Source organism: Catharus ustulatus, chromosome 30 (assembly GCF_009819885.2).
Source record: "Catharus ustulatus isolate bCatUst1 chromosome 30, bCatUst1.pri.v2, whole genome shotgun sequence".
Taxonomy (NCBI): Eukaryota; Metazoa; Chordata; class Aves; order Passeriformes; family Turdidae; genus Catharus; species Catharus ustulatus.
In genome coordinates this window covers 641,388-663,175 of record NC_046250.1, presented here as the reverse complement: position 1 = coordinate 663,175, position 21,788 = coordinate 641,388, and the positions used below count along the sequence as shown (strand labels likewise).

General features: G+C 62.6%; 4 protein-coding genes across 5 annotated transcripts; 3 read left to right on the top strand and 1 right to left on the bottom strand.

Moving 5' to 3' along the window:
• Nucleotides 1-2,840: 2,840 nt before the first annotated feature.
• Nucleotides 2,841-9,346, top strand: HDGF (heparin binding growth factor). Its single transcript, XM_033082815.2, has 6 exons — nucleotides 2,841-3,196; nucleotides 8,091-8,167; nucleotides 8,268-8,406; nucleotides 8,495-8,671; nucleotides 8,744-8,934; nucleotides 9,044-9,346. The coding sequence occupies exons 1-6, from the start codon at nucleotides 3,110-3,112 to the stop codon at nucleotides 9,048-9,050; spliced, it is 678 nt and encodes a 225-aa protein (XP_032938706.1). The 5' UTR covers nucleotides 2,841-3,109; the 3' UTR covers nucleotides 9,051-9,346.
• A 1,076-nt stretch (nucleotides 9,347-10,422) lies between these two features.
• MRPL24 (mitochondrial ribosomal protein L24) lies at nucleotides 10,423-12,294 on the top strand. The gene is made up of 6 exons (XM_033082816.1): nucleotides 10,423-10,439; nucleotides 11,244-11,434; nucleotides 11,522-11,617; nucleotides 11,704-11,807; nucleotides 11,891-12,021; nucleotides 12,099-12,294. The coding sequence occupies exons 2-6, from the start codon at nucleotides 11,255-11,257 to the stop codon at nucleotides 12,233-12,235; spliced, it is 648 nt and encodes a 215-aa protein (XP_032938707.1). The 5' UTR covers nucleotides 10,423-10,439; nucleotides 11,244-11,254; the 3' UTR covers nucleotides 12,236-12,294.
• Nucleotides 12,295-12,358: 64 nt separating this feature from the next.
• On the bottom strand, nucleotides 12,359-15,280 carry METTL25B (methyltransferase like 25B). Of its 2 annotated transcripts, none has more exons than XM_033082811.2 (7): nucleotides 14,929-15,280; nucleotides 14,566-14,702; nucleotides 14,203-14,490; nucleotides 14,069-14,131; nucleotides 13,293-13,996; nucleotides 12,697-12,884; nucleotides 12,359-12,592 (listed from the first exon to the last, which is right to left on the bottom strand). In XM_033082811.2, the coding sequence occupies exons 1-7, from the start codon at nucleotides 15,278-15,280 to the stop codon at nucleotides 12,372-12,374; spliced, it is 1,953 nt and encodes a 650-aa protein (XP_032938702.1). In that variant the 3' UTR covers nucleotides 12,359-12,371. The 2 variants fall into 2 exon arrangements, with proteins under 2 accessions (XP_032938702.1, XP_032938703.1); XM_033082812.2 differs by having other exon boundaries at nucleotides 14,566-14,746; nucleotides 14,929-15,017.
• ISG20L2 (interferon stimulated exonuclease gene 20 like 2) lies at nucleotides 15,279-18,312 on the top strand. The gene is made up of 3 exons (XM_033082813.2): nucleotides 15,279-15,986; nucleotides 16,501-16,701; nucleotides 17,386-18,312. Exons 1-3 carry the CDS (start codon nucleotides 15,279-15,281, stop codon nucleotides 17,497-17,499), a joined length of 1,023 nt encoding a protein of 340 aa, XP_032938704.1. The 3' UTR covers nucleotides 17,500-18,312.
• Nucleotides 18,313-21,788: the final 3,476 nt, after the last annotated feature.

The following is a 21,788-nucleotide window of genomic DNA, read 5'->3' as shown; positions in this document are numbered from 1 at the left end:
GCACTTTTTCTTTCTATTTTTTTCTTCCAATTTATTTTACTTGTTTCTTGTCCCATTCTTCCAGGACTCCCCCCTTTCATCCCTGGCCTCTGCTTCTCCTTCCCAACCAATTCCTCTGGTAACTTAAGCATCACTTACCCCCCTACAGCACAGAAAACTCCTCCTTTCTAACAATACAACACATTCCACTTCCTTCCAGAAAATAAAGTGAAACTTTAGATCAACAATACATATACATTTATTTATTCATTCACACTCATTCAATTTTATTTCTTTAATATGTCTTTCTTACTAATTTTTACTCACAACAAGACAACACAAGACTAAGACTTTTTTTACTTGTTCCCAGATTATTGTTGGACAACCATGGATGCTCTTGGGAATTTTATCCTTCAATCCAGCACTGTTTTGGGGCCCCCACTTTTGTCCTGTTCCCTAGTGGACTGTGCTAGGAAACTCTCAGTCCCTTTATCCTTTGTACCCAGTTCTTATGTGAACCCTGGTTCTTATCTGAACCCTTGATTTTTAGGTTTTTTACAAACCTGACCCATTCCTGGCTGGTCCTGCAGTGCCTCTGGCCTCAGTCACACCCCACCCAACCAAGTCACACTCACAGCCCTTGCCTGGATCTTTGTGCACAATAAATTATGGGTCATTTACTGCAGTTTTCCTCTGGGAACTCTAACTCCTTGCCTGTGCCTTACCTTTTTATGAATTTCCTATCCCAGCAGAGGCCAACAGTCACCTGAGGCCACCAAGGCCTCCCCCTGGCTCAGATGTTCTCCCCTGAAAAATGGAAATTCATCACATTGAGGTCACCAAATTTGTTATAAATTACCACAATTAGGTAGGTTAATCAATAAAGCAATTTATGAAATCATTGATAAGTGGACTCCACCAACACATCCATCCTCCCCCTGGTCCCTGCCCCTTTTCTGGGCAGTTTATGGTGGGCTCTGACATGCCCACTGTGCTGGGCTACAAGTCCCAGCAAGCCCAGACATGTTGGCTAGCACACAAGCAGCAGTGGCTACAAGCCCCACCAGGTCTGGACAAGGCTTGAATGTATTCACAGGTTACACTCTCAGCAAGCAGGTAACAGTAATGACAAATCTGTTCATGTTCACACAAGCCCGCGTTTTTCTTACACCTAAAAAGTGGATACAAGTCATAATTACAGTGGCAAGATAATAAAAAATACATAAAAACAAATGCAAACAAGTCACAGCAAAGTGATTTAAACAAATATAATGAAATAATTATATTTTCCTGTGTCTCATGTCCATGCTTTAAGTTCGGTATTTTTGTTTATATTGATTTCATGGTGTATTTTTCATTATGATATGAATCACTACGTAACATCTCACACTTATACATAAAAACTGGCTACAATTCATGATTATAGTGGCAAAAAAACCCCAAAAAAACAACATAACAGCAAAAGCTAGCAATTCACAGCAAAATTATTTAAACAAATATCATGAAATCATTATATTTTCCTTTGTTTCATGCCCATGCTTTACTTTCAGTATTTTTGTTTATATTGACTCCATGGCGTATTTCCATCACGACACGAATGTAACATTTCCCACGTGGCTTTACGCCCGGTTCCGCACGCTCCAACACCGAATTTACACCGCTCCTACACCAATCCCTCCATTCCCACGGCGAGCCCAGGGCAGGGCAGCGCTCCGGTGTCACCCGGGCCGGGTCCCCCGTGCTGCTGGGAGCCCCCAAAGCCCTCGCTGGCCACCCAAAGCCCTCGCTGGCCACCGGAGCCCTCACTGGCCACCGGAGCCCTCGCTGGCCACCCCACCCCTCGCTGGCCCCCACAGCCCTCGCTGGCCACTCAAAGGTCTCCCTGGCCACCCCACCCCTCACTGACCACCCCACAGCCCTCGCTGGCCACCCAAAGCCCTCACTGGCCACCCATAACCCTCGATGGCCACCGCAGCCCTCGCTGGCCAGCCCACCCTTCTCTGGCCACCCGCAGCCCTCACTGGCCACCCGCAGCCCTCGCTGGCCACCCAAAAGCCCTCGCTGGCCACCCCTAGCCCTCCCTGGCCACCCAAAGCCCTCGCTGGCCCCTGCAGCCCTCACTGGCCACTCCACCCCTCGCTGGCCCCCATAGCCCTCGCTGGCCACCCGCAGCCCTCGCTGACCACCCCACCCCTCCCTAGCCACCCGCAGCCCTCACTGGCCCCTGCAGCCCTCGCTGGCCACCCCACCCCTCCCTAGCCACCCGCAGCCCTCACTGGCCACCCGCAGCCCTCACTGGCCACCCAAAAGCCCTCGCTGGCCACCGCAGCCCTCACTGGCCACCCGCAGCCCTCGCTGGCCACCCGCAGCCCTCGCTGGCCCCCGCAGCCCTCGCTGGCCCCCGCAGCCCTCGCTGGCCACCCCACTCCTCACTGGCCACCCGCAGCCCTCACTGGCCACCCCACCCTTCAGTGGCCACCCCCAGCCCTCGCTAGTCCCACAGCCCTCCCTGGCCACCCCAGCCCTCGGTGGCCACCCGCAGCCCTCGCTGGCCATCCCTAGCCCTCGCTGACCACCCGCAGCCCTCGCTGGCCCCTGCAGCCCTCGCTGGCCACCCCGGCCGGGCACATTTCGGGGCCGGCCCGGGGGCGGGCGCTGGGTGTGCGCTCCCAGGCAGCGCTGCCGCGCTCCGAGCGCATCCACCGGGAGGAGGAGGAGGAGGAGGAGAGGAGGAGGAAGGGGAAGGGTGGCTGGGGGTGGCGGAGGGAGGGAGCAATTGAATTTCAAACACAAACAACCGCATGGGGCTCGGGCCCTCCGTGGCTGCGCCGCGCCGCCGCTGACCCCGGGGCCGCCGCCGCCCCCCGCCCGGGCTGGGCGCCGGGGGGCAGAGCAGCCGCTGCCTCCGCGCCTCCCCCTCGGATTAGGGAGGGTTTGGGGTTTTTTCTTTTTTCTTTTTTTTTTTTGGTTGGTGGGTTTTTTTTGTTGGGTTTTTTTTTTGGATTTTTTTTTTTTTTGGCTAATCCCTGCCTCGCCGGGTTTTGCCTCCCAAACTTCATCCCTAACCCCCTCCTCCCCTCCCCCCACCCCCCGCCCGCTCCCCCGGTCCCGGGAGGAGCCGCCAGCCAAGATGTCCCGGTCCAACCGGCAGAAGGAATACAAATGCGGGGACCTGGTCTTCGCCAAGATGAAGGGTTACCCGCACTGGCCTGCCCGGGTAAGGAGCTGGGGAGGGGGTGGGGGGCGGTGGGACCCGGCGGTGCCCCCCGGTGCTCCCCCGGTGCTCCCCCCGGTGCTCCCGTTGCATAACGCGGGCGGCCGCGGTGCCCGGGGGATGGGGGGAGGGGGCGCACCGGGGTCAGGCTGCCCCCGTGTAACGGGACCGCATTGGGGTCAGCCTTCAATCCCCCCCGTTCCCCTTCCACGGGGGCCGGGGTCCAACTTTGCCGGCACCTTATGTAAGGCCGGGCCCGGCGGACTTGGGGCTTTACTCGGTACCGAGGCTTGGCGAGGCTCTTTCGGGACATTTCGCTGGGCTCGGGGGGGATTTCATGTGTCTCAAACAACGTCCCGGGCTCCCCGGGGCCCCTTTTGTGCTGTTTATTCATTCCTCTCCCGGGGGGGGTGAATCACGCGTGGAGACCGCGTGGCTTCTCCGCCGCGTGGGAGCGGGGACCCCCTCGGGCCGGGGCCGCATCCAGAGCGGGGCACGAGGCTGGGCCGGCCCGGGCCGAGCCCCCTGCCCCGCTACCGGGGGTCCCTTCTCCACGTTGTGCCGCACCACCATGCCCTTCCCGCTCCGCTGCCAGGTCGCTGCCCCTCCGCTTCACTGATGATCCGGGGGTACCCCGAGGGGGGTTCAGCGAGCCCTGACCTCGCCGGCAGCTCCCCGAGCTGTCCCCCGGCTCTTCGTGGCCTTACCTCTTGCCACGGGTGCCACAGAGGTGCCAGCGCTCGCCGGGAGTTTGGCTTTAGAAAATCGATAGATTTATTGAGGACTTAGGACGGGGGAAGGGGGGGCCGTGTATACAGGGAGGTTTCAGGGGGGGTCGAGGCCTCACCATGTGCCGGCCCCACCATGTGCCCCCGGCTCCCTCCCCCCAGAGGGTCCCGGGCACCCCTCGGGGGTCGGTGCCAGGAGCCCGGGACCCCTGGGATGGAGCTCAGAGCCATCAGGGCCGATCCCGGCCGGGGGCCGTGGGCAGCTCTGGCTACACAACACGGCGCTGGTTATTTTTAAGCGGTTGATGATGCAGTTTAAAATTTCCTTGGAGTGTTTCCCCCCCTACACACACACACACACTCCCCTCTCCCGGCCTTGCTGCAAAGGGCACTGGGGCTGCCTGGAAACCCCAAATTGAGCGGAAAAGGGGAGGAATGGGGCGGTGGGCTTTAAAGGCCTAGGATCCCCCTCGTCCCCCCACATCCCCTCCTCCTTCCCCTCCCGGATTTGAATAACTTTTGTTTGGTTTGTCGGGTTCTGGCGGGGAGGCCGGGAGGGGGTTGGGAGCCGTTCGGATTTGGCACTGGCCTCCCAACGCGCATTTGAAAGCGGCTTTGCGAGGAGGAGCCACAGGGATCCCTGGGAGCTTCCACCGCCGCCTGCTTTTCCACCGCAGCTTCTCTCCGGGGGAAAGCGATGCTCCCCTGGCCCCCGGCACACTCCGCTGCTCCATCCTCCTCGCAGGGGTTCGGCCCGGTTCCCGAGCCGCCCTGGCTCGGGTGGCCCCGCCGGAGGTGACGCCGGGTCGGGGCTCTCAGAGCCTCGTGCCGGGCTCAGCTCCCGGGGACCGAATTAGCGCCTGAGTGCGCCCGGGCCCGCTCGGGTTTCACGCCCCACTCATCTGCCTGGTTTCACCACCACCATCATGGCAGGAGCGTTTCGGGGTGCTGGGGCAGGCAGGGAATGGGTTCATAGGTTTTCCCCCTCTGGAAGCAGCAGGAGGTTGGGCTGCCCAAGCCTGGGTTCTGGTTGAAAGGGGGGATTTGGGGTGCAGCCGTCCCCACCGTGACTAATCGGTCAGGGTGAAGCAGGCAGTGACTAATCAGGTGCTGTGATGAAACGTTACCCGGCCACGCGTGGCGTGTGCTGGGATATTTGTTTCCAACCAGGTGTGGCTGGAGCAGAGAGATGGGGGAAGAAATGGAGGGGAGAGCTGGCAGCACTGCGGGGGAGGGGTTGTTCCCCTGAGCTTTTCCCTGGGGATGGCACCTGGCTCTGTTCCCCAGCATCAGCAGCTCAGCCCCTGCCTCCAGTGCAAACCTCTCCCTGAGAGGGGCAGCATTAAACAGAGGGGAAATAGAGTGGGGAGGTGAGTCGCTGGCAGTTGGAAGATGATGCTTGCCCTCCTCTTCCCCTCACTCCTTCTCTGCAGGGTCCCTTAGGCCAGACCCTTGTTTTCACCTGCACATTGGTGCTTCCCTGCTGCTGTGGCCAGTTCCACAGCCCCTCCTCCATACAGGGAGCACCAGCCCCATGCTGGGGATCCTGGAACCACTGCCCCCTTCCTGAGCATCCCATGGCTGGGGATGGCTTCAGGATCCTGCTAGCCATATCCTCTGGAGCAGACTCTGGGTAATTTGCTGCCCATTGCCCACCTGGTGCTGGGATGGGGGCCAGTGATTGCTCCGGGGCTCAGGAGAGCCCTGGGGAGTGCATGGGTGCACCCATGGGACTCAGGCCCCCCACCTGGTGCATGTGCCCCCTCCCCCATGGGCTTCGTCAACCGTGTGTGACTCACATGAGTTAATTCCATTAATTCCCCTTCCTGACAGCCAGCTCCTCACTGCCAGCCTTGTCCTGCAGTGGGGAAACTGAGGCAGGGAGGGGGCTGCTCCCAGCCCCCATGGCCAGTGCAGGGCAGGCTGTGTCCAGCCATGCTCAGTTGCAGAGGTGAAGAGCAGAGGTTGGGGGCAGAGTCCAGAGCAGGGGTTCGTGCCTGTCCCTCCCCTGCCACGCTCCAGAGCTTCCCCTCGCAGGGGACCTGTCCCAGCCCATTTTCTGTCCCCCCAGCCCCTGGATGCAGGTCCCTGGGCAAGGCTGGGCTGTGACACCAGTGCCATTTGCAGGAGCTGGCGGGGGGGGACAGAAATGGCCACCATGGACTTTACCCTGGCACTGTAGCCCTGTCTCCCCTCACTGCCACTGTCCAGCAAGCGACAGGGACGGACAAACAAACGTGGGGCGTGACAGTGCCACAGGCCCTGGGCCCCTGTGTGGGGCAGTTTGGGCAGCCCAGGGTTTTTGGGTGGGTTTGCACCCACCTACACTATCGGTGTCCCTGACAGGGTGTCACCCTCCTGCCCCTTGTCCCCGCGCCCCAGTCCCCGCCTGCCCATGCAGATAGAGCCACCGCATCCCCTTGGGGTGCAGGAGGGGCTGATAAAGGGCTGGTGCTGGCAGGAATGGGCTGTGCAGGGAATCCCACTGTCAGGGCTTTTCCCTGTCCATGGAGCCTTCAGTTCATGGGCTGGGGACGGGCAGCAGTGGGCTCGGAGACACAGTGACACAGGGCAGCCATCCCTGGACCTGCTGCCTTTCTTTGGGGAAGGAGATTTGGAAACTTGCTGGGGGATCTCCGTCAGGGTCGTGGCACTGCAAGGGGCTGTGGGGTCCCTGTCCAGCCTGGCAGGGGAGAGTCTGGTTCCAGGTCCTTGCCTGAGGGGCTCTGGGGTTGATGGGGCCTTGGCTATTTCGTCCCAGGAGTGACCTGCAGGAATGTGGCCTGCGGGAAGCACCATCCCCGCCTGGGCTGGGCTGGGCTGGGCTGGGCTGGTGGCCACCCCTCTGAGTCACATCATCCCCTCCTCCACCTTCGGTGCCACGCAGGGATGGAGCTGCTGCTCCCAGCTGCCACCATGGGCCAGGGTCCTGCTGGGGACTGGTGCAAGGGCCAGGCTGACCTTTGCTCTGCTGGGGACCATCCCTGCTCCTGGAATGTCCCCGTGCCTGTGAGGAATGGGTGGCATTGGGGCATGTGCCAGTAGCCCCAGGGTGCTGAGTGGGAGCACTTTACCAATCCTGAAACACCTCCTGGATCCTGATGCAGGACAGCCTGGGTGCCCCCAAACCACATTTGGGCAGTGGGGATGGCACAAAGACACATCCCACCCAGGAGTGGACATCATACCAGCCATCCACCACATCCTGGTGCCTGTACAGAGCCCCTTCCAGTGTCCCATCCCCTCCATCTGCCCCTGGGGCATTACCCCTAAGCACAGGGGCAAGTGTTAATTCCATTCCCAGCTCTGGGAAGGAAGTCAGGAGAAACTCTTGGCCAGGTCCACCCTGTCACAACACCCCAGCCCTGCTGGCTGGGGAAACTGAGGCTCAGCAAGCTGCAGGGTGACTTAGAAAGGTTGTGCCATGAGTCAGCAGAGCTGGGAATGGGACCCAGGATCCCGGCCGTCTGTGCTGGCACCTTCCAGCCCGGTGACGTGCCGGCGCCTGCCCCGAGACCCCCACCCGCATCCTCCTCCAGCTCCTTCCACCTCCCTTTGAGGTTTTCTCAGGGAATTTATGGCTGCTGGCTGCAGGGGGGGTTATTTTTAGATGCTATAAAAAGCAGCCGGAGTTGCTTTCGCTCCGTTCCCGCTTGGCGCCTCGGGATTATTCACGCTTGGTGGAGCAGCACCTGCCTGTGGGCTTGGCACCGGCTGCTGCTTGACCCCACAGCCCTTGCCAGGCTGTCCCCTTGTCTGGTGACCCCATTTTGGCCAGGGTGTCCCAGCAGCAGGACTGTGTCACCCCAGGCACCCCGATCCCCATTCCTGGCCCAGGCTGGAGGTGACGCCTGTGGCTGCACTGGCACCACTGGCAGCGCCTGAATTTGCTGAGTGTGTCTGAGCTGGTCTAGACAAGAGCTTAAGGGGGGAGGGGGTGGGAGAGGGGGAGCCCTGCTGGCCCCCACACCAGGGGCACAACCATTTGTTCTACTGACCACTTCTTGCCAGCACTGTCTCTGGACGGTGAGTGAATTCCCAAGGAATCACATTTTTCTTTCCTGAGCTGTGCCCATCGATAGGACACTGAAGGAGGGTGATATTCTGGGGTCTGAGGAGCCTCAGGGTTCTCAGCCCTCTCCTCTCACCATGCCCTTTGTGTCACACAGATTGATGAGATGCCAGAAGCTGCAGTCAAATCCTCCTCTAATAAGTACCAAGTCTTCTTCTTCGGGACCCATGAAACGTGAGTGGGAGCTGGGCCTTACAGGGTGGGTGGTTCCAGTAAGTGTGGGAAAGGTGAGATCCTCCCTGCTGCCAGCCCTCACTGTTTTCCTCTGGCACAGGGCATTCCTGGGGCCCAAAGATCTCTTCCCCTATGAGGAATGCAAGGAGAAGTTTGGAAAACCCAACAAGCGGAAAGGGTTCAGCGAAGGTTTGTGGGAGATCGAGAACAACCCCACGGTCAAAGCCTCCGGTTACCAGGTGGGTGATGAGCTGGGGGGCCTCCATCCCACCCCCACCCCATTCCTCCTTCCTGGGTGCCCTCTGTGACCCATCCCTGTTCCCACAGCCCACCCAGAAGAAGAGCTGCCCCGAGGCGGCCGAGCGGGAGCCGGAGGGAGATGGGGAGAAGAAGGGCAATGCAGAGGGCAGCAGTGATGAGGAGGGGAAGCTGGTGATCGACGAACAGTCCAAGGAGAAGAACGAGAAAGGCGGGATCAAGAGAAAAGCAGAAGATGCTTTGGAGGTACTGGGTGGGCTGCTGGGAACGGGGATGTGGGTGGTGGGGGCTGGGCTGACCTGAGCTGCCCCTGCCCAGGACTCCCCCAAACGCCCCAAGGATGCAGAGGGGCAGGAAGGGGACAAGAAGGTGGACAACGAAGAGGCCCCCAAGGAGGAGCCCAAAGCCAACCCGGGTGAAGGGGAGAAGAACAGTGACTCTGCCGACGCACCAGACACCAACGAAGCCAAGCAGGAGGGCAAGGAGGAGATCAGAGACCACAAGGAGAGGTGAGGGTGGTGCTGTGACCCCTATTCCCACAGCCCCCAGGCTTTGGGGGCACCCCTGGCACACCCCAGGGTCTAACCAAGAACCTGGGTCTCTTCTTGGCTCCCACAGCCTGTAGCGGCATCCCCGGTGAGCTGATCCTTCCGTGCTGGGTCCTGGGTGCTGCCCTGTGTCGCCCACGCTGGCTCGTCGTGTCCGGAGCTCTGGACGAGAGAAACCACCCCAAAATGAAATTTCAAGAGGAAAAAAAAAAAAAGAAAAAAAAAAACTACAAAAAAAGAGAGGAATGCAGAGCAGCCCGGTACTGACCCCGAGCGCTCCGTGCCTGCCCTGCCGTGGGCGCACGCTTTGTATTAGTGATTCCTTGGGGCTGAGCAGTTGATTTGAAATAAAAGCGAATCTTGCCTTTTTAAAGCACTTGTGGGCCCTGGGTTAGCCCCTGGACCCCCCTGCATGGGTGGTTTTGGAACTCTTTGGGCTGCCCAGAGAGGTGGGGCTGCCAGAGCCCCTTGGTAGCTCTGGGATGGGGGGAGCGAGCACATGGATCAGGGGAGAGATGGGGCTGGGGCAGGGAAAGAGCCAGGGGGAGGTTTTGGAGGGGAGCTAAAATAGTAACTACAGAATCATAGAATGCTCTGGAAGGGGCACAGAAGGATCGAGTCTTACTCCTGACCCTACACACCACATCTCAAAATTCCAGCATTCAAGAGCATTGTCTAAACACTCCTTGACCTTAGGATCATGAAATCATGGAATAGCCTGAGCTGGAAGGGACCCACAGGGATCATCGAGCCCTGGCCTTGCTCAGGACACCCCAAAATGCCCCCAGTTTCAAAGTCCAAGGGTTTCCAAGCACTCAGTTTCTATCCTGGAATAGTGGAATATTCTGAGCAGGAAGGGATCCATGAGGATCATCGAGTCCAACTGCAGGCCCTGCACAGGACACCCCAGGATTGCATCCTGCGCCCCAAGGCCTTGTCCAAACACTGTTTGAGCTGTGGCAGGCTCTGGCCCGTGTCCATTCTCTGGGCACTCTATTCCAAACACACAGCCCAGTGAGGAGAGGCCAGACCGGGGGAATTTGGCCGTGCCCAGCTCCCTGCAGAGGGGACAGCGGACACCCTCCCTTGCCCCTGGGCCAGCCCCAGGGACAGGGAGGGCAGCAGCAGAAAATGGAGCCGTGGCCGGGCGCCAGCCCAGGCGGGACTACAGCTCCCGACAGCCGCTCCACCGTAGGCCTGAGCGCCGCGGGAGCTGCGGCGGGACTGAGGGAACGGAGGGGCGGGGGATACCGGGGGCGGCGGGACTACGGCTCCCGGCGTGCCCCGCGGCGGGACTACGGCTCCCGGCGTGCCCCGCGGCAGGACTACACCTCCCGGCGTGCCCTGCGTCGGGCACGGCCTCCGCCGCGCTCCCAGGCCGGGACGCAGCGCCACGCCCACCCACGCTTGGCCACGCCCCTCCGGGCCACGCCCCCCGGAGCGCGCGAGCGGCGCGCGCCCCGCAGGTGAGCGGGGTCGGGGTCCGGGGCTGTCCGGCAGCGCTGTGGGTGCTGGGGGCTCTGAGGGGCACTTCTGGGGGTATTGGAGGGGTTTGCCGGGGCTTAGGCCCCTTTGGGGGTGGCCGGGGGTCTGCGGGACGCCTGGGTGTCGTTTCCGAGGGGGTGGAGGGGTTGTGCTCTCCCTGGGTTCCCTTTGGGTGGTGGGGGGGCTCTACGGGCTCTCTTTGGAAGTGAGGGGACACTTTGCGATATCCATGGGGCCCTTGGGGGGTGGAGGAGGCTCTGCCGGTGTCCGTGTGCCCTTTGGGGGAATGGGGTCTGTTAGACCCCTGGGTCCTCTTTGGTGGGGTGCTCTCCCGATCTATGGGACGGCCGTGTTCCCTTTTGGGGAAAGGGAAGGATGTCTGTGACTCCTTGGTTCTGTTCGGGGAGTGGGGGGCTCTGCAGGTCCCCTTCGGGAATAGAGCGTGCTTTGAGGGACACCTGGGTCCCCTTTGGGTGGGGGATGGCTCTGCCAATACCTGGACCCCCCTTGGGGCTGTGGGGTCTGTTGGGGATTGCGTTCCCTTTATGGAGTGGGGGAGAAAGTCTGTGAGATCCCTGGCTGCCTTTTGTGGGGGGCTGCTCTGCCAGACGCTTTAATGTCCCTCGGGGGCCTCTTTCAGGACGTGGATGGGTGGGGGTGACTCCCCTTGGGTGGTGGGTGGGCTCTGCCGGACCCCTGCATGTTGCCCAGCCCGGAACACACCTGACCCTGGGGAGCATGAGGGGTGTTCGCAGGGGGCTCAGTGGCCTCCCCCGACCTCCCAGTCGCCAGCACCATGCGGCTCTCGGCCCTGCTGAGCGCGGCACGGCCGCGGCTGCCCCCGGGCTACCGGCACGGCATGTGGCCCCCCGACTCCACGGCCGCCCGGCTCCGCAACCCCCCGGGGCAGCGCCGCCGCAAGGTCTTCGTGGAACCCATCGCCAAGGACGACTGGAAGGTGTTCAAGGGTGACACGGTGAGGCTCCCTCTCCCCAGGCTCGGCTCCCCCGCTGGCTGGCAGCTGGGCTGGGGGGTCCCATCTGTGCCCTTCTTTCCGCCGCAGGTCCAGGTGCTGGCCGGGAAGGATGCAGGGAAGCAGGGGATGGTCACCCAGGTGGTGCAAGCCCGCAACTGGGTGGTGGTGGAAGGACTGAACACGGTGAGGCTGGAGCAGGGAGGGCTGGAGGAGGCTGTGGGGAGGCTGGGGAGGCCACAGGCTGTTGCTGACCCCCCATGTCCTCGCAGCACTTTCGCTACATCAACCGCACAGCCAAGTACTCCGGGACCTACATCGCCAGCGAGGCACCACTGCTGCCCAGCCAGATCTCCCTGGTGGACCCTGAGGACCGGTAATGGCCTGGGGGGTGCTGAGGGGACCCCAGCGCTGCCCCCCACCTCAGTCCTGCCCCCTGCCAATGCCGTGTGCCTGCAGGAAGCCGACAGAGGTGGAGTGGCGGTACACGGAGGAGGGCGAGCGTGTCCGCGTGTCGCTGCGCAGCGGCCGCATCCTGCCCGTGCCCCCGCAGCCGCACAAGGATGGCATCGTCCCTGAGCAGTGGATCGGTGAGTGGGATGGCAGTGGAGGCTGGGGGGATGTGGAGGGGACAGAGGGGGTCAGCGCTGTCCCCTTGTCCACACAGATGGCCCCAAGGACACGTCCAAGGAGGATGCGCTGGCCAAGACATACCGGCCATCCCTGAAGACCTTTGAGGAGGAGATCATGGATGCCATGGGGATCGTGGAGACACGCCGGGCCAAGAAATCCTACTGGTATTAACTGGGGGAGCCAGAAGCCCCCTGAGCCAGGCTGTGCAATAAACACCCCCCTTGATTTTCTGTGTTTGTAGCATGCAGTGCTTTTGGTGCAGCACTGGCTCACTCACAGCCAGCCCCGGACTATACAAATCCTGGGTTTATTGTGGTCTGTGCCCAGGGCTCTGTCCTTCGCTGGGGGACTCTGCTGCCCCCAGATCCTCATTCTGGTTGCTGTGCCTGTCCTCAATGCTGTCCCCATCCTCACTGTCCTTGTCCAACCCAGCCAGCACTGTGGCCAGTGGGGTCCGTGCGGCCACCAGCACCAAGTTCCGTGGGGAGAACTTGGGGTTGAAGAGGGGCACGAGGGCACAGTGGAAACCTGGGAAAAAGGCAAAGGAGAGTCGGGAGAGTGAAGAGAGGAGTCCAGGGAGAGAGGAAACAGAGGAGGGGGAGGATTGCCCTGGCAGCCCCACCCATGCCCACCTTGCTCCCGGAGGTAGAGCAGACGGTCGAGCAGGATGAGGGTCTCCACAACAGGTGCCAGAAGCTGCCCCAGGGTGCAGAATGCCACCACCTTGTGCTGCTGCTCCAGCATGGCCCCCACAGCCTCTGAGTCCACTGGGACCCTCGCTGGGTCCAGTCCCGCAAGGGGAAGCCCCAGGTGGGCGTATCTGTCATGAAAGGGGGCAGGGGAGTCACAGACAGGACACCCCATCCCCAAACTCGCAGAACGGAGTCCCCCCCCGCCAAATCTCACTGTGGGACCAGGACAGGAGGTTGACCGCACTCCCTACACTCATGAACAGGGTCCCAAAAGGGGGTTCCCCCTCCCCAAACTCACTGCAGGGACAGAAGGGGACACTGAATGATGTCTCAACCCACCCAAACTCACAAGGAGAGTTCCAGAAAAGGGTCCTCCCTCCCTAAACTCACAGGGGGCTAGGAGACATCCCAGAAAGGGATCCTCCATCCCCAAACTCAGGGAGGGCCAGCAGATGTCCCAGAAAGGAGTCCCCCTCCCCAGACTCACTGGGGACACCCAGGGGATGCAGAAGGGGATTCCCCCCACCCAAACTCACTGGGGGAAGCTGAGGGCATGTGCCTTCCTGCCTGGCTGCAGGCCCAGGTGCCTCTTGCTGGGGTCGGCGGCACAGATGAGGCTCTCGAGCACGGCACGGTAGCAGTGGGCGCGCAGGTGGGGGCTGCCCCCACGCAGCCGCCCCTCAAACTCCTCCAGTGCATGGCATGCAGCCTCCCGTGCCCGGTAGGACAGCTGGTGGCCTGGCAATGCAGCCACTGAGGCGCTCAGGGGGTAGCCCAGGGGGCATCCTGGGGGCTGTGGGGCAGTTGACAGCTTCATGTAGCAGCAGCCCACCAAGGCCACGGCAGCCACAGCAGGGCTGCGGGCAAAGTGGCACAGCAGGGCTGGGCTGAGGTCCCCACAGGCGTGAAGCCCCGTCACCAGCACCTGCCCCCCGTCCTCAGAGCCTCCTGGGCCCCCCAGTGGGTTCTGGGCAGCAGGGCTTGGTCCTGGGGAGTTGGGGGGCAGCAGGAACTCCCCCCAGGGAGCTGCAGGGTCCAGGCACCCGGCCACGTGCTGTGGGGCCCGGGGGGTGAGGGGGTGCAGGGGGGACCTCTTCTTGTGTCCCAGCCCCTCTGTTTTCCTCAGCTCCCGCAGCAATTCCTGGTCAAAGCGCTCAGCCAGGCTCAGCAGGCGGCCGTCACTGTCCACTGCAGTGACTGACAGGCCCAGGCCAAAGGCCAGGAACCGGGAAAGGTGACCCTGTGGGGGGACACAAGCTCAGCTCAGGTGCAGGGGATCCCCTGAGACCCCTCTGTGTGCCCCTGCTCTTACCTGCCCTGCTCCAATATCCACCACGCGCTCGCAGCCGGTGGTCTGGCTCAGCCGCTGCAGCAGCTGTGGGGAAGGGGAGCTGTCAGGGGCTGGGGTGAACTGGGAGATCTCAGGGGCTTGGGAGGGGCACCCACCTTGCTCAGGCGCTGGATCTCGTGCTGCTTTTTGGGCTTGACGTGGCGGCGGAGCAGCGGGTGCAGGTGGGAGCTCTGGCACGGGGGGCGCGGGGACCCTCCCGGGCACCCCCGACGGAAGGCAAGGGCCCGGGCAGCGGCGGCAAACGCCAGGAGGGACAGGGGCCAGGCAGCCCCTGGGCCCCCACGGCCCCCCAGGAGCCCGGCCAGCTGTGCTGGGGTGGCACTGGCCAGGGCGGGCTGCCAGGCTGGGGGCAGCTGTGCCCACAGACCCTCGGTGAAGAAATCCTGTGGGGAGCAGGGTCAGCGTGGGGAACAAAGGCCGTGGGGGGCACAGCCCGGGGACAGCTTTGGGACACTCACAATGATGAAGGCGTCGAGCAGGGGCCGGTAGAGCGTCAGGAGGCGGATGATGTCTGCGGCTCTGCGCTGCTCCGGGGACTGCTCCAGGTGCTGCTGCACGTGCGGGGCGGGGTGGGGGGCGGCCGCCATGGCAGCTCCTGGGGCGGCACGGGGGCATCAGCCCTGGCACTCTGACGTCACCCTGCGACATGAGCTCTGGCACCCTCACATCACCCCAGGTGTCACCCCCTCCCCGGCCCTGCCACACGACGTCATCAAGCAGTGACGTCACAGGATGCCGCGTAGCCCCGCGGCTGTGACACCACCACGCCCCGCACCGAGACCCCCCCCGGAGCCAGGACATCACCCAGCGGCATCGCTCACCCTCGAGCACCCGTGACGTCACCGCCGGCATGTCGCCGATGCCCCTGGACGTCGCTTTGACGTCACCCGTGACGTCATGCAGCCGCCGCGGCCCCGCGCGCGCGCCCCTCAGCGCCCGGCGCCGCCGAATTCCCGCCGCGGCGCACATGGATGACGTCACTGCCGGTACCGGCCCGGCCGCGTGCCTGAGGGGAACTTCCGGTTCCGGGGCGCAGAGGTGAAGGGGGGGTGGGCGCGAGGGTCTCCGGGGGCCGGTGCCGGGAGTCCCGGGTGCCGGGGATCCCCGGTGCCGAGCGGCCCCGCCGCTGTGCCGCCTCTCCGCACCGCAGCGGCCCGGGCCTGCTCCCGCCATGGACGATTTGATGCTCAACGTGGATTTCTCCGCCCCCGAGCGCCGCCCGAAGAAGGAGTCGGGGAACGCAAAGCACCAGCGCTTCGTGCGGCGGCGGCGAGAGTTGGAGCGCCGGGGGGTCCTGCGGCAGAAGCAGCTCCCGGCAGCACCGGGCGGACCCCGGCGGGCCCCAGGACGGAGGACCGGGAAAACTGGGGGCGGCCCGGGGAAGCCGCGCTCGGGCCAGCCCCGGTCGTGCCCCAAAGAGAACGGCTCTGCCGCCACCCCCCGATGCCCCCCGGTCTCCCAGAACGGCCCCACCGGGACCGATGTTTCCTCTAAGACCAAGGGGAAGAGTCGGGTGGCTCAGGGCTCTGCCAACGTTATCAGAGCCCCAACGGCATCCCAGAACGGCTCCACTGGAACTGGTGCTCCCGCTAAGACCAAGGGGAAGGGTCGGGGGGCACCTCGGGGCACCTCCAAGACCGGCGGTGCCCCCCCGGCGCCCCCCAAGCTGGTGGCCATAGACTGTGAGATGGTGGGCACGGGGCCCGGCGGGCGCACGAGCTCCCTGGCCCGGTGCAGCATCGTCACCTACGAGGGTGATGTCGTGTACGATCAGTACGTGCGGCCCGAGGCGCCCATCGTGGATTACCGGACCCGCTGGAGCGGGATCCGCCCGCGGCACATGGCGAACGCCGTGCCCTTCCGCAGGGCACAGAAGGAGGTGCGGGGATCTCCGGGGACGGGCTGGGGGCTGCAGCGATGGGAGGTGCAGAATCGGGGCTGGGGGATGTGAGGATGGGCTCTGCAGGTCAGGGACTGGGGCAGGGTGGGGGGATATGGGGTGCAGGGCTGGGAGGGGGTGGCTGCAGGGTTTATGGGCTGGGGGTGAGGGGCTGCAAGGCCTTCGCTGCATCTCATGGGCTGGGGGATGCCTGGCCAGGAGTGGGGTTCGTGGGGCTGGGGGTGCAGGCCTAGATTTGTGGTCTGGAGTGGGGGTTGTAGGGCCATGGGTGGGGGGCACAGGGTCGAGCTCTGCAGCTCAGTGGCTGTGTGGGGGTGCAGAGCTGCCACGTCCCCACCTGCCCTAGGGGGCACAGGGATTGTCCCCACACTGTGCCACTGTCACTCAGCCCCACAGCTCTGCCCCATGGGGCTGCCCCCATTCCTGGGGGGCAGAAACTTCCCATGGAGCAGGGAAGGCACTGCTGGGGTCTCAACCCCCTCCTCTTCTGCAGGTGCTGCGGGTCCTTGCTGGGAAGGTCGTGGTTGGCCATGCCATCCACAACGACTTCAAGGCACTCCATTACTCCCACCCCAAAGCTCTCACCCGGGACACATCCCAGATCCCCCTGCTGAACCGCCGTGGTGGCTTCCCAGAGAACGTCTCCATCTCCCTGAAGCGTCTCACCAAAGCACTGCTGAACCAGGACATCCAGGTACCATGGCTGGAGCCCCCCAGGACGTGGGGACCCCTTTACCATGCCAGGGAGACAGAGGGGAGTGAAGGCCATCCCTGGGGGAAGATCCAAGGAACCCTGAGTTCAGCCATTGCTGCCAGTCCTGGAGCAATGCAGCTCTGTGCCTCAGTTTCCCTTTCATCAGCTCAATCCCTGCAGCCTTGGGGGGCTTTTTCCTGCTGTTTTCCCCTTAATGTCTGTGCATGTCCCACAGCACTGCCTGCACCTCCCCAGGTTTTTCTGTGTCCCTAAATCTGCCTATACTCTCCTAAGCTCCACACATCCCCCCAGAGCTTCCCATACCCCCACCCCTCCCATGCCTGCACCCTCTTACTTTCATGCATCCCCAGTTCTGCCTGCACCCCACCCACACTTACATTCACCCTCTCAACTCCCTGTATCTGCCCACCCAAGCTGCCTGCACCCCACCAGGGCTGCTTGCATCCCCTAGAGCTGTCTGTGTGAATTGATTGTCACACATTCCCCCACCTCATGCACCTGCACTCCCAAATCTTCCTGCACACCCTCATCTCCATGCATCCCCCCACTTTTGCTGCATACATTGCCCCACAGCTGCCTGCACTCCCTGATCTCTATAAATCCCCTCTCCCCCAGTTCTGACTGCCCCCATAATGGGAGCTGTGGTGATTTGTGTCCCCACAGGTGGGGAAAGGAGGCCACTCCTCCGTGGAGGACGCCCGAGCCACCATGGAGCTCTACAAGGTGGTGGAGGAGGAGTGGGAGCAGCACCTGCGGCAGAACCCAGAGCAGAAGTGACACCCTGGTGGGCTCAGAGTGACACCCCCAGACCAATCCTGCCTCTGGGGGGCCCACAGTGATGGCCTTGGCCTGGTCCTGCCTCTGGGGGGACCCAGAGTGATGCCCCCAGGCCTGGTCCTGCCCCTCTCGAGGGTCCTGTGAGTGCTGAGGGGCTGCTCCAGTTCTTGGATGATGAGGAGCCAGGTGTGACATCTCTCATGCCCAAGCCTGACGTGCCTTGTTGTGCTGCTGCTGTTCCTCCCTGTTCTCCCCAGGATTTGGGGAGGGCCTGGGACAGTGCCTGCCCCAAGAGGAGTCTCTGGGATCCTGCACTCCCCGAACACTTCGGGGCTGCTGCTGGTCCTGATCTGGGAGTGACATTGGGGCATCCTGAGCACAGCCCCCATCACTGGGGCTTTGGGAATGGAGCAGGCTCCTTCCTCTTCCCAAAACTACCTCTGTCAGCGCCGGGAACTGCCGATGTGCCCCGGGACACAGCGCAGGAGTGGGTGGGACTCAGATCCCTGTGGAAAGTCCCCACTCTGCTCTGGGAGCTGCTTTAGTTGGTGGTTAAGTACCACCTTCCTCATTGTGCAAGAGGTGGGACAAACCCGGGTGTGGGGAACAGCATCGCCCCATTTGCCTGCCTGAGCCCCCCCTGCCTGCCCCAGGGACGACCCCAACACCCGCGGGCGAGTCCCCCCCGCGCTGGCCCGGGCACACCCCCGGCCCCGGAGGGCAGCCTTACCCTGAAGGCACCCCAGCCCGACGGGAAATGCTTTGAACTGAAAGGTTTATGTGCAAAATCCTAATTAAAAAGAAATTATTGAAGAGTTCTTTCCTTCCGTGGGGGTGGGGAGGAGCCCCTGCCCCGGTGGGCGGTAGCTGCAGCTCCGTGCCGGGCAGGGGGCTCCGGGCGGGCCATCACCCGGCACCCTCCAACATCTGCGAACCGCGGGCTCTTCCTCCTCCTCCTCTTCATGCCAGGGACGAGCTGGCCCCTTCCCCAGCTCTGAGCACCCCCGCACCCCTTTTTTCTGCTGGAAACACCGGCGGGTCCCTGGTGCTGCTGTAACCGAGGAGCGGTGCCGGGGCCGAGCCCGCAGCCGGCTTGGGGGATCCCCCCGCCCCCGCCGGGCCCCGAGCCCCCGACGTGCGTCACTTTTTCCAGCCTTTCCTCGTGTTTACGTGGCCGCGCTTGGCTCGGGGCGCTAGAGCCCGAGGGAGGGTTTTGGGGTGTACAACCCTGCAGTGGGAGGGGCCTTTCCCCGTTTTTTTGGGATAAACGGGCAGATCTGGGTTCCCCCGCAGTGCTGCGAGCGGATGCTCCAGCATCCCACGGGCCGGGAGCTTGCGGAGTTGTGGGGAGTTCATCCCTCCCCTCCTGCCTTGCACACCCGTCCCTACAGCCCGGGTGGGGGTGGGAAAACTGTCAGAGCCCCAAAATCCAGAGGAAGGTGGGAGGGCGGAGGAGCAGGCGGGAGCCTTTGTGTCTGGGCTGGGTTTGGCGGTGATTAGGGGCTTTAGTGCGGTTATAAATGGCCGGCCGTTAAAGGGGTTTATGGCCCTGGAAATGAGAAGCAGCCGGCCGGGCCCCAGCCCTCGGAGGGTGCGGGATGCGGGTCAGGGTCCCGTGGGGCTTCGCTTCAATCTCACCCTGGGGTCCCTCCAGATGGGGCTGGAACAGGGCTTGGTTCCCTTGGCTGAGGAAGGGTCCCGGGGTTAGGGCAAATTCCTGGTTGTGGGGCAAAGTCCCAGCACTGGAGCAGAGTCCTGAGACTGAGAAAAGGTCCCAGGGCTGGGGCAGGGTCCTGGAGCTGAGTGAGGGTCCTGGACAGGGGCTGTGGCTGGATCAGGATCCTGGGCTGATGCCTTGGGTTTTAGCTTTTCTATTTTTCAGAATCTCTGCTGCTTAGTGTGTGACTCTGAAACTTCATATTAGGTGTTAGTAAGGTCTCTTCACAGGGGACTTAGACAAAACAATCCCTTCCCAGCTGGAGAACCAAGGACAACCGGTACCCAAAAAGTATAAACAATGGCGAGGGAAAGGGGCAAGACTGGAGGCTGAGACTTCCTAGCCTGGGGCTGTGGTTGGACAATTGACCCCAAGATGTAGAGGAACCAAAACTTATAAAAGTGTAAATGTGTAAAACCAGGATCCATCTTGGATTTGATTTGGGTGTAGCCCCAGCCGGGCTCTCGCACTGCCCAAGGTGAATCCTTTCAATAAATCCGGATTTTACTCCTTTTGCTCTGTCCATTCTCCGTTCCAGCTCAGCCTTTCCAGGCAGCAGGGCCAGGGCAGGGTCCCGCTGTGGCAGCACAGCAGAGGTCCTGGGGCACGTGGGTTCCCTCCCGCCCCACAGCCGGGGGTCCCATCGGCCACGGGGCCGGGCCCGGGCTCGGTCTCGCCGTCCAGCTGTGTTTCATTTCCGCAGCGGCCGTGGCCGTGGCCAGAGGCGGGGGGTGGGGGCTGCGTCCCGCCAGCTGGGAAGGATTTGTGGGGACATGGGGCGGAGACGATGGGTGACCTGCCCTTGTTCAGGCTTCATCCCCCCACAGTGGAGCCCCCCCATCCTCTCTCCCCATGTGCTGAAGGGATGAGGAAATTGGGATAACCCCAACAGCTTTGGTTCTTGTATGGAGTGAGGGTGCCCGACACCCCCTCCGGGATGGATCCCGGGCACTGGGAAGGGAGGGAATATCCCCAAACAGCCACATCCTCCCAGGAGGGGCTCTGGGACAGCATTTTGGGGGGGGCACGGGGGTACTGGGCAGCGATGGAGCCCTGCCTGGGCCAGGGGAACCCCCCCCACGGTTTGTGCTCAGGATTTCTGCGGCTTGTGAGGATTTTTGCCGGGAAGGGGGGTGCGGGCGGTGGATGGTGTCGGATGTTTCCAGCGGCTGAGCCAGCTGCTGCTGCCCTGGCACTGGGACACGGCTCCCCACGCGCCTCCCAGAGAATCTGTGTCCTTCCCAGGGGTGACCGGCGCTCCAGGGGGGTTATTTGGGGCCGCTGGTTTGCCTGCTCACCCTAGGGCTTCAACGGGACGGGAGGGAGAGGAGGGTGGGGTGCGAAGGCTTTATCCGCCCTTCCCGGCTCAATCCCTTCCAGATGTGGGGCTGCCGGCGCTGGCGTTCACAACCCCACTGGGTCATGGCACCCCCACCACAGGACGAGGGGGACGGGGTGCCCCGAGAATCTGCAGACAGATCCCACCCCAGACCTCTCCACCCACTTTTCCTGGAATAGAGATGTTTTTTGGGGGGGAGGGTTTCCCCCATTTTCCCCAGATTTGGAGCAAACCCACAGCACCTCCTGTGACTCCGGGATGGGGGGATGCAGCTCCTGTGTCCCTGGGGTGAAGGGGTTGGGGTGACCCTTCACCAGCACCCCCTTCCCGAGCCCCTGCAGCTCTGCCTGTCCCTGTGCCTGTCCCTGTCCCCTCTGGCATGGCCGCGGCTCTGCTGTAGGTGAGGTTATGTCAGTGCTTGGTGAGAAATCCTGTTCTTCAGGGGATTAGGGATGCGGCAAGCCGGGACTTGGCTCACCGGCCCGAGCTGGAGGTTCTGGGGGCACGGGGGGATGTGGCCAGGAGGAGGGGGGCAGCGCGGGGCTCTGTGGGGCCTTTCCACCCCAAATCGGAGAAGAAACCTCTCTCCTTCCATTCCAGAGCTTCTGCTAAACCAGAAACGCCATCTCTTGCTTTTCTTGCCCAGAACTGGCCCCGCCGCGCAGCCTGCCCTTCCTGCGGCGGTTCCCAGGGCTGAGAAACCTCGGGAAATCCCTCGGCGCTTGTTACCTGCCTGGGACCTGGGTTTCACCTGCCCCTGGTAGCTCGACCGAGCCCTGCACTCACACGAGTGTGCACGGACACAGGTGTGAGTTTGTGTGTGAATTTTTGTGTGAGTTCGTGCGATCGTGTGGCTGGGAAAGTGGTGCCCACACCTACGTACGAGTGAGCACAAGCACCTGCGTGCACACACCGCCCGTGCCGCTCGGGGGTGCGGGTAAATTTGGGGGTGCACGAAGTTATGGGGGGACGCAGGGAGATCGGGGGGTGCAGGCAGCTTGGAGGGGTACAGACGGATTTGGGGGTGCAGCACATGTGGGGTGCAGGCAGTTTCGGGGGGGATGCTGGAGATTAGGGGATGCAGGCAGTTCAGGGAGATGCAGCCAGCCTGGGAGCTGCGGGGAGATTAGGAGAGTACAGATCTCGGGGGGGATGGGAGGAGTTTTGGGGGGGACAGGCAGACCAGGTGGTGCCTCCAGCCTGCACCCCCACGGCAAATCGGGGCGGGGGGGG

Coding starts and splice junctions, on each gene's coding strand:
- HDGF (XM_033082815.2), top strand. CDS start 3,110: ATGTCCCGGTCCAACCGGCAGAAGGAATACAAATGCGGGGACCTGGTC. Junction 3,197..8,090: donor ACCCGCACTGGCCTGCCCGG/GTAAGGAGCTGG, acceptor TGTGTCACACAG/ATTGATGAGATGCCAGAAGC. Junction 8,672..8,743: donor AAGCAGAAGATGCTTTGGAG/GTACTGGGTGGG, acceptor GCCCCTGCCCAG/GACTCCCCCAAACGCCCCAA.
- MRPL24 (XM_033082816.1), top strand. CDS start 11,255: ATGCGGCTCTCGGCCCTGCTGAGCGCGGCACGGCCGCGGCTGCCCCCG. Junction 11,618..11,703: donor TGGTGGAAGGACTGAACACG/GTGAGGCTGGAG, acceptor ATGTCCTCGCAG/CACTTTCGCTACATCAACCG. Junction 11,808..11,890: donor CTGGTGGACCCTGAGGACCG/GTAATGGCCTGG, acceptor GTGTGCCTGCAG/GAAGCCGACAGAGGTGGAGT.
- ISG20L2 (XM_033082813.2), top strand. CDS start 15,279: ATGGACGATTTGATGCTCAACGTGGATTTCTCCGCCCCCGAGCGCCGC. Junction 15,987..16,500: donor TCCGCAGGGCACAGAAGGAG/GTGCGGGGATCT, acceptor CCTCTTCTGCAG/GTGCTGCGGGTCCTTGCTGG. Junction 16,702..17,385: donor TGCTGAACCAGGACATCCAG/GTACCATGGCTG, acceptor GTGTCCCCACAG/GTGGGGAAAGGAGGCCACTC.
- METTL25B (XM_033082811.2), bottom strand. CDS start 15,280: ATGGCGGGAGCAGGCCCGGGCCGCTGCGGTGCGGAGAGGCGGCACAGC. Junction 12,885..13,292: donor CATGCCCTCAGCTTCCCCCA/GTGAGTTTGGGT, acceptor CTTTCATGACAG/ATACGCCCACCTGGGGCTTC. Junction 12,593..12,696: donor GCTCTACCTCCGGGAGCAAG/GTGGGCATGGGT, acceptor CCTTTTTCCCAG/GTTTCCACTGTGCCCTCGTG.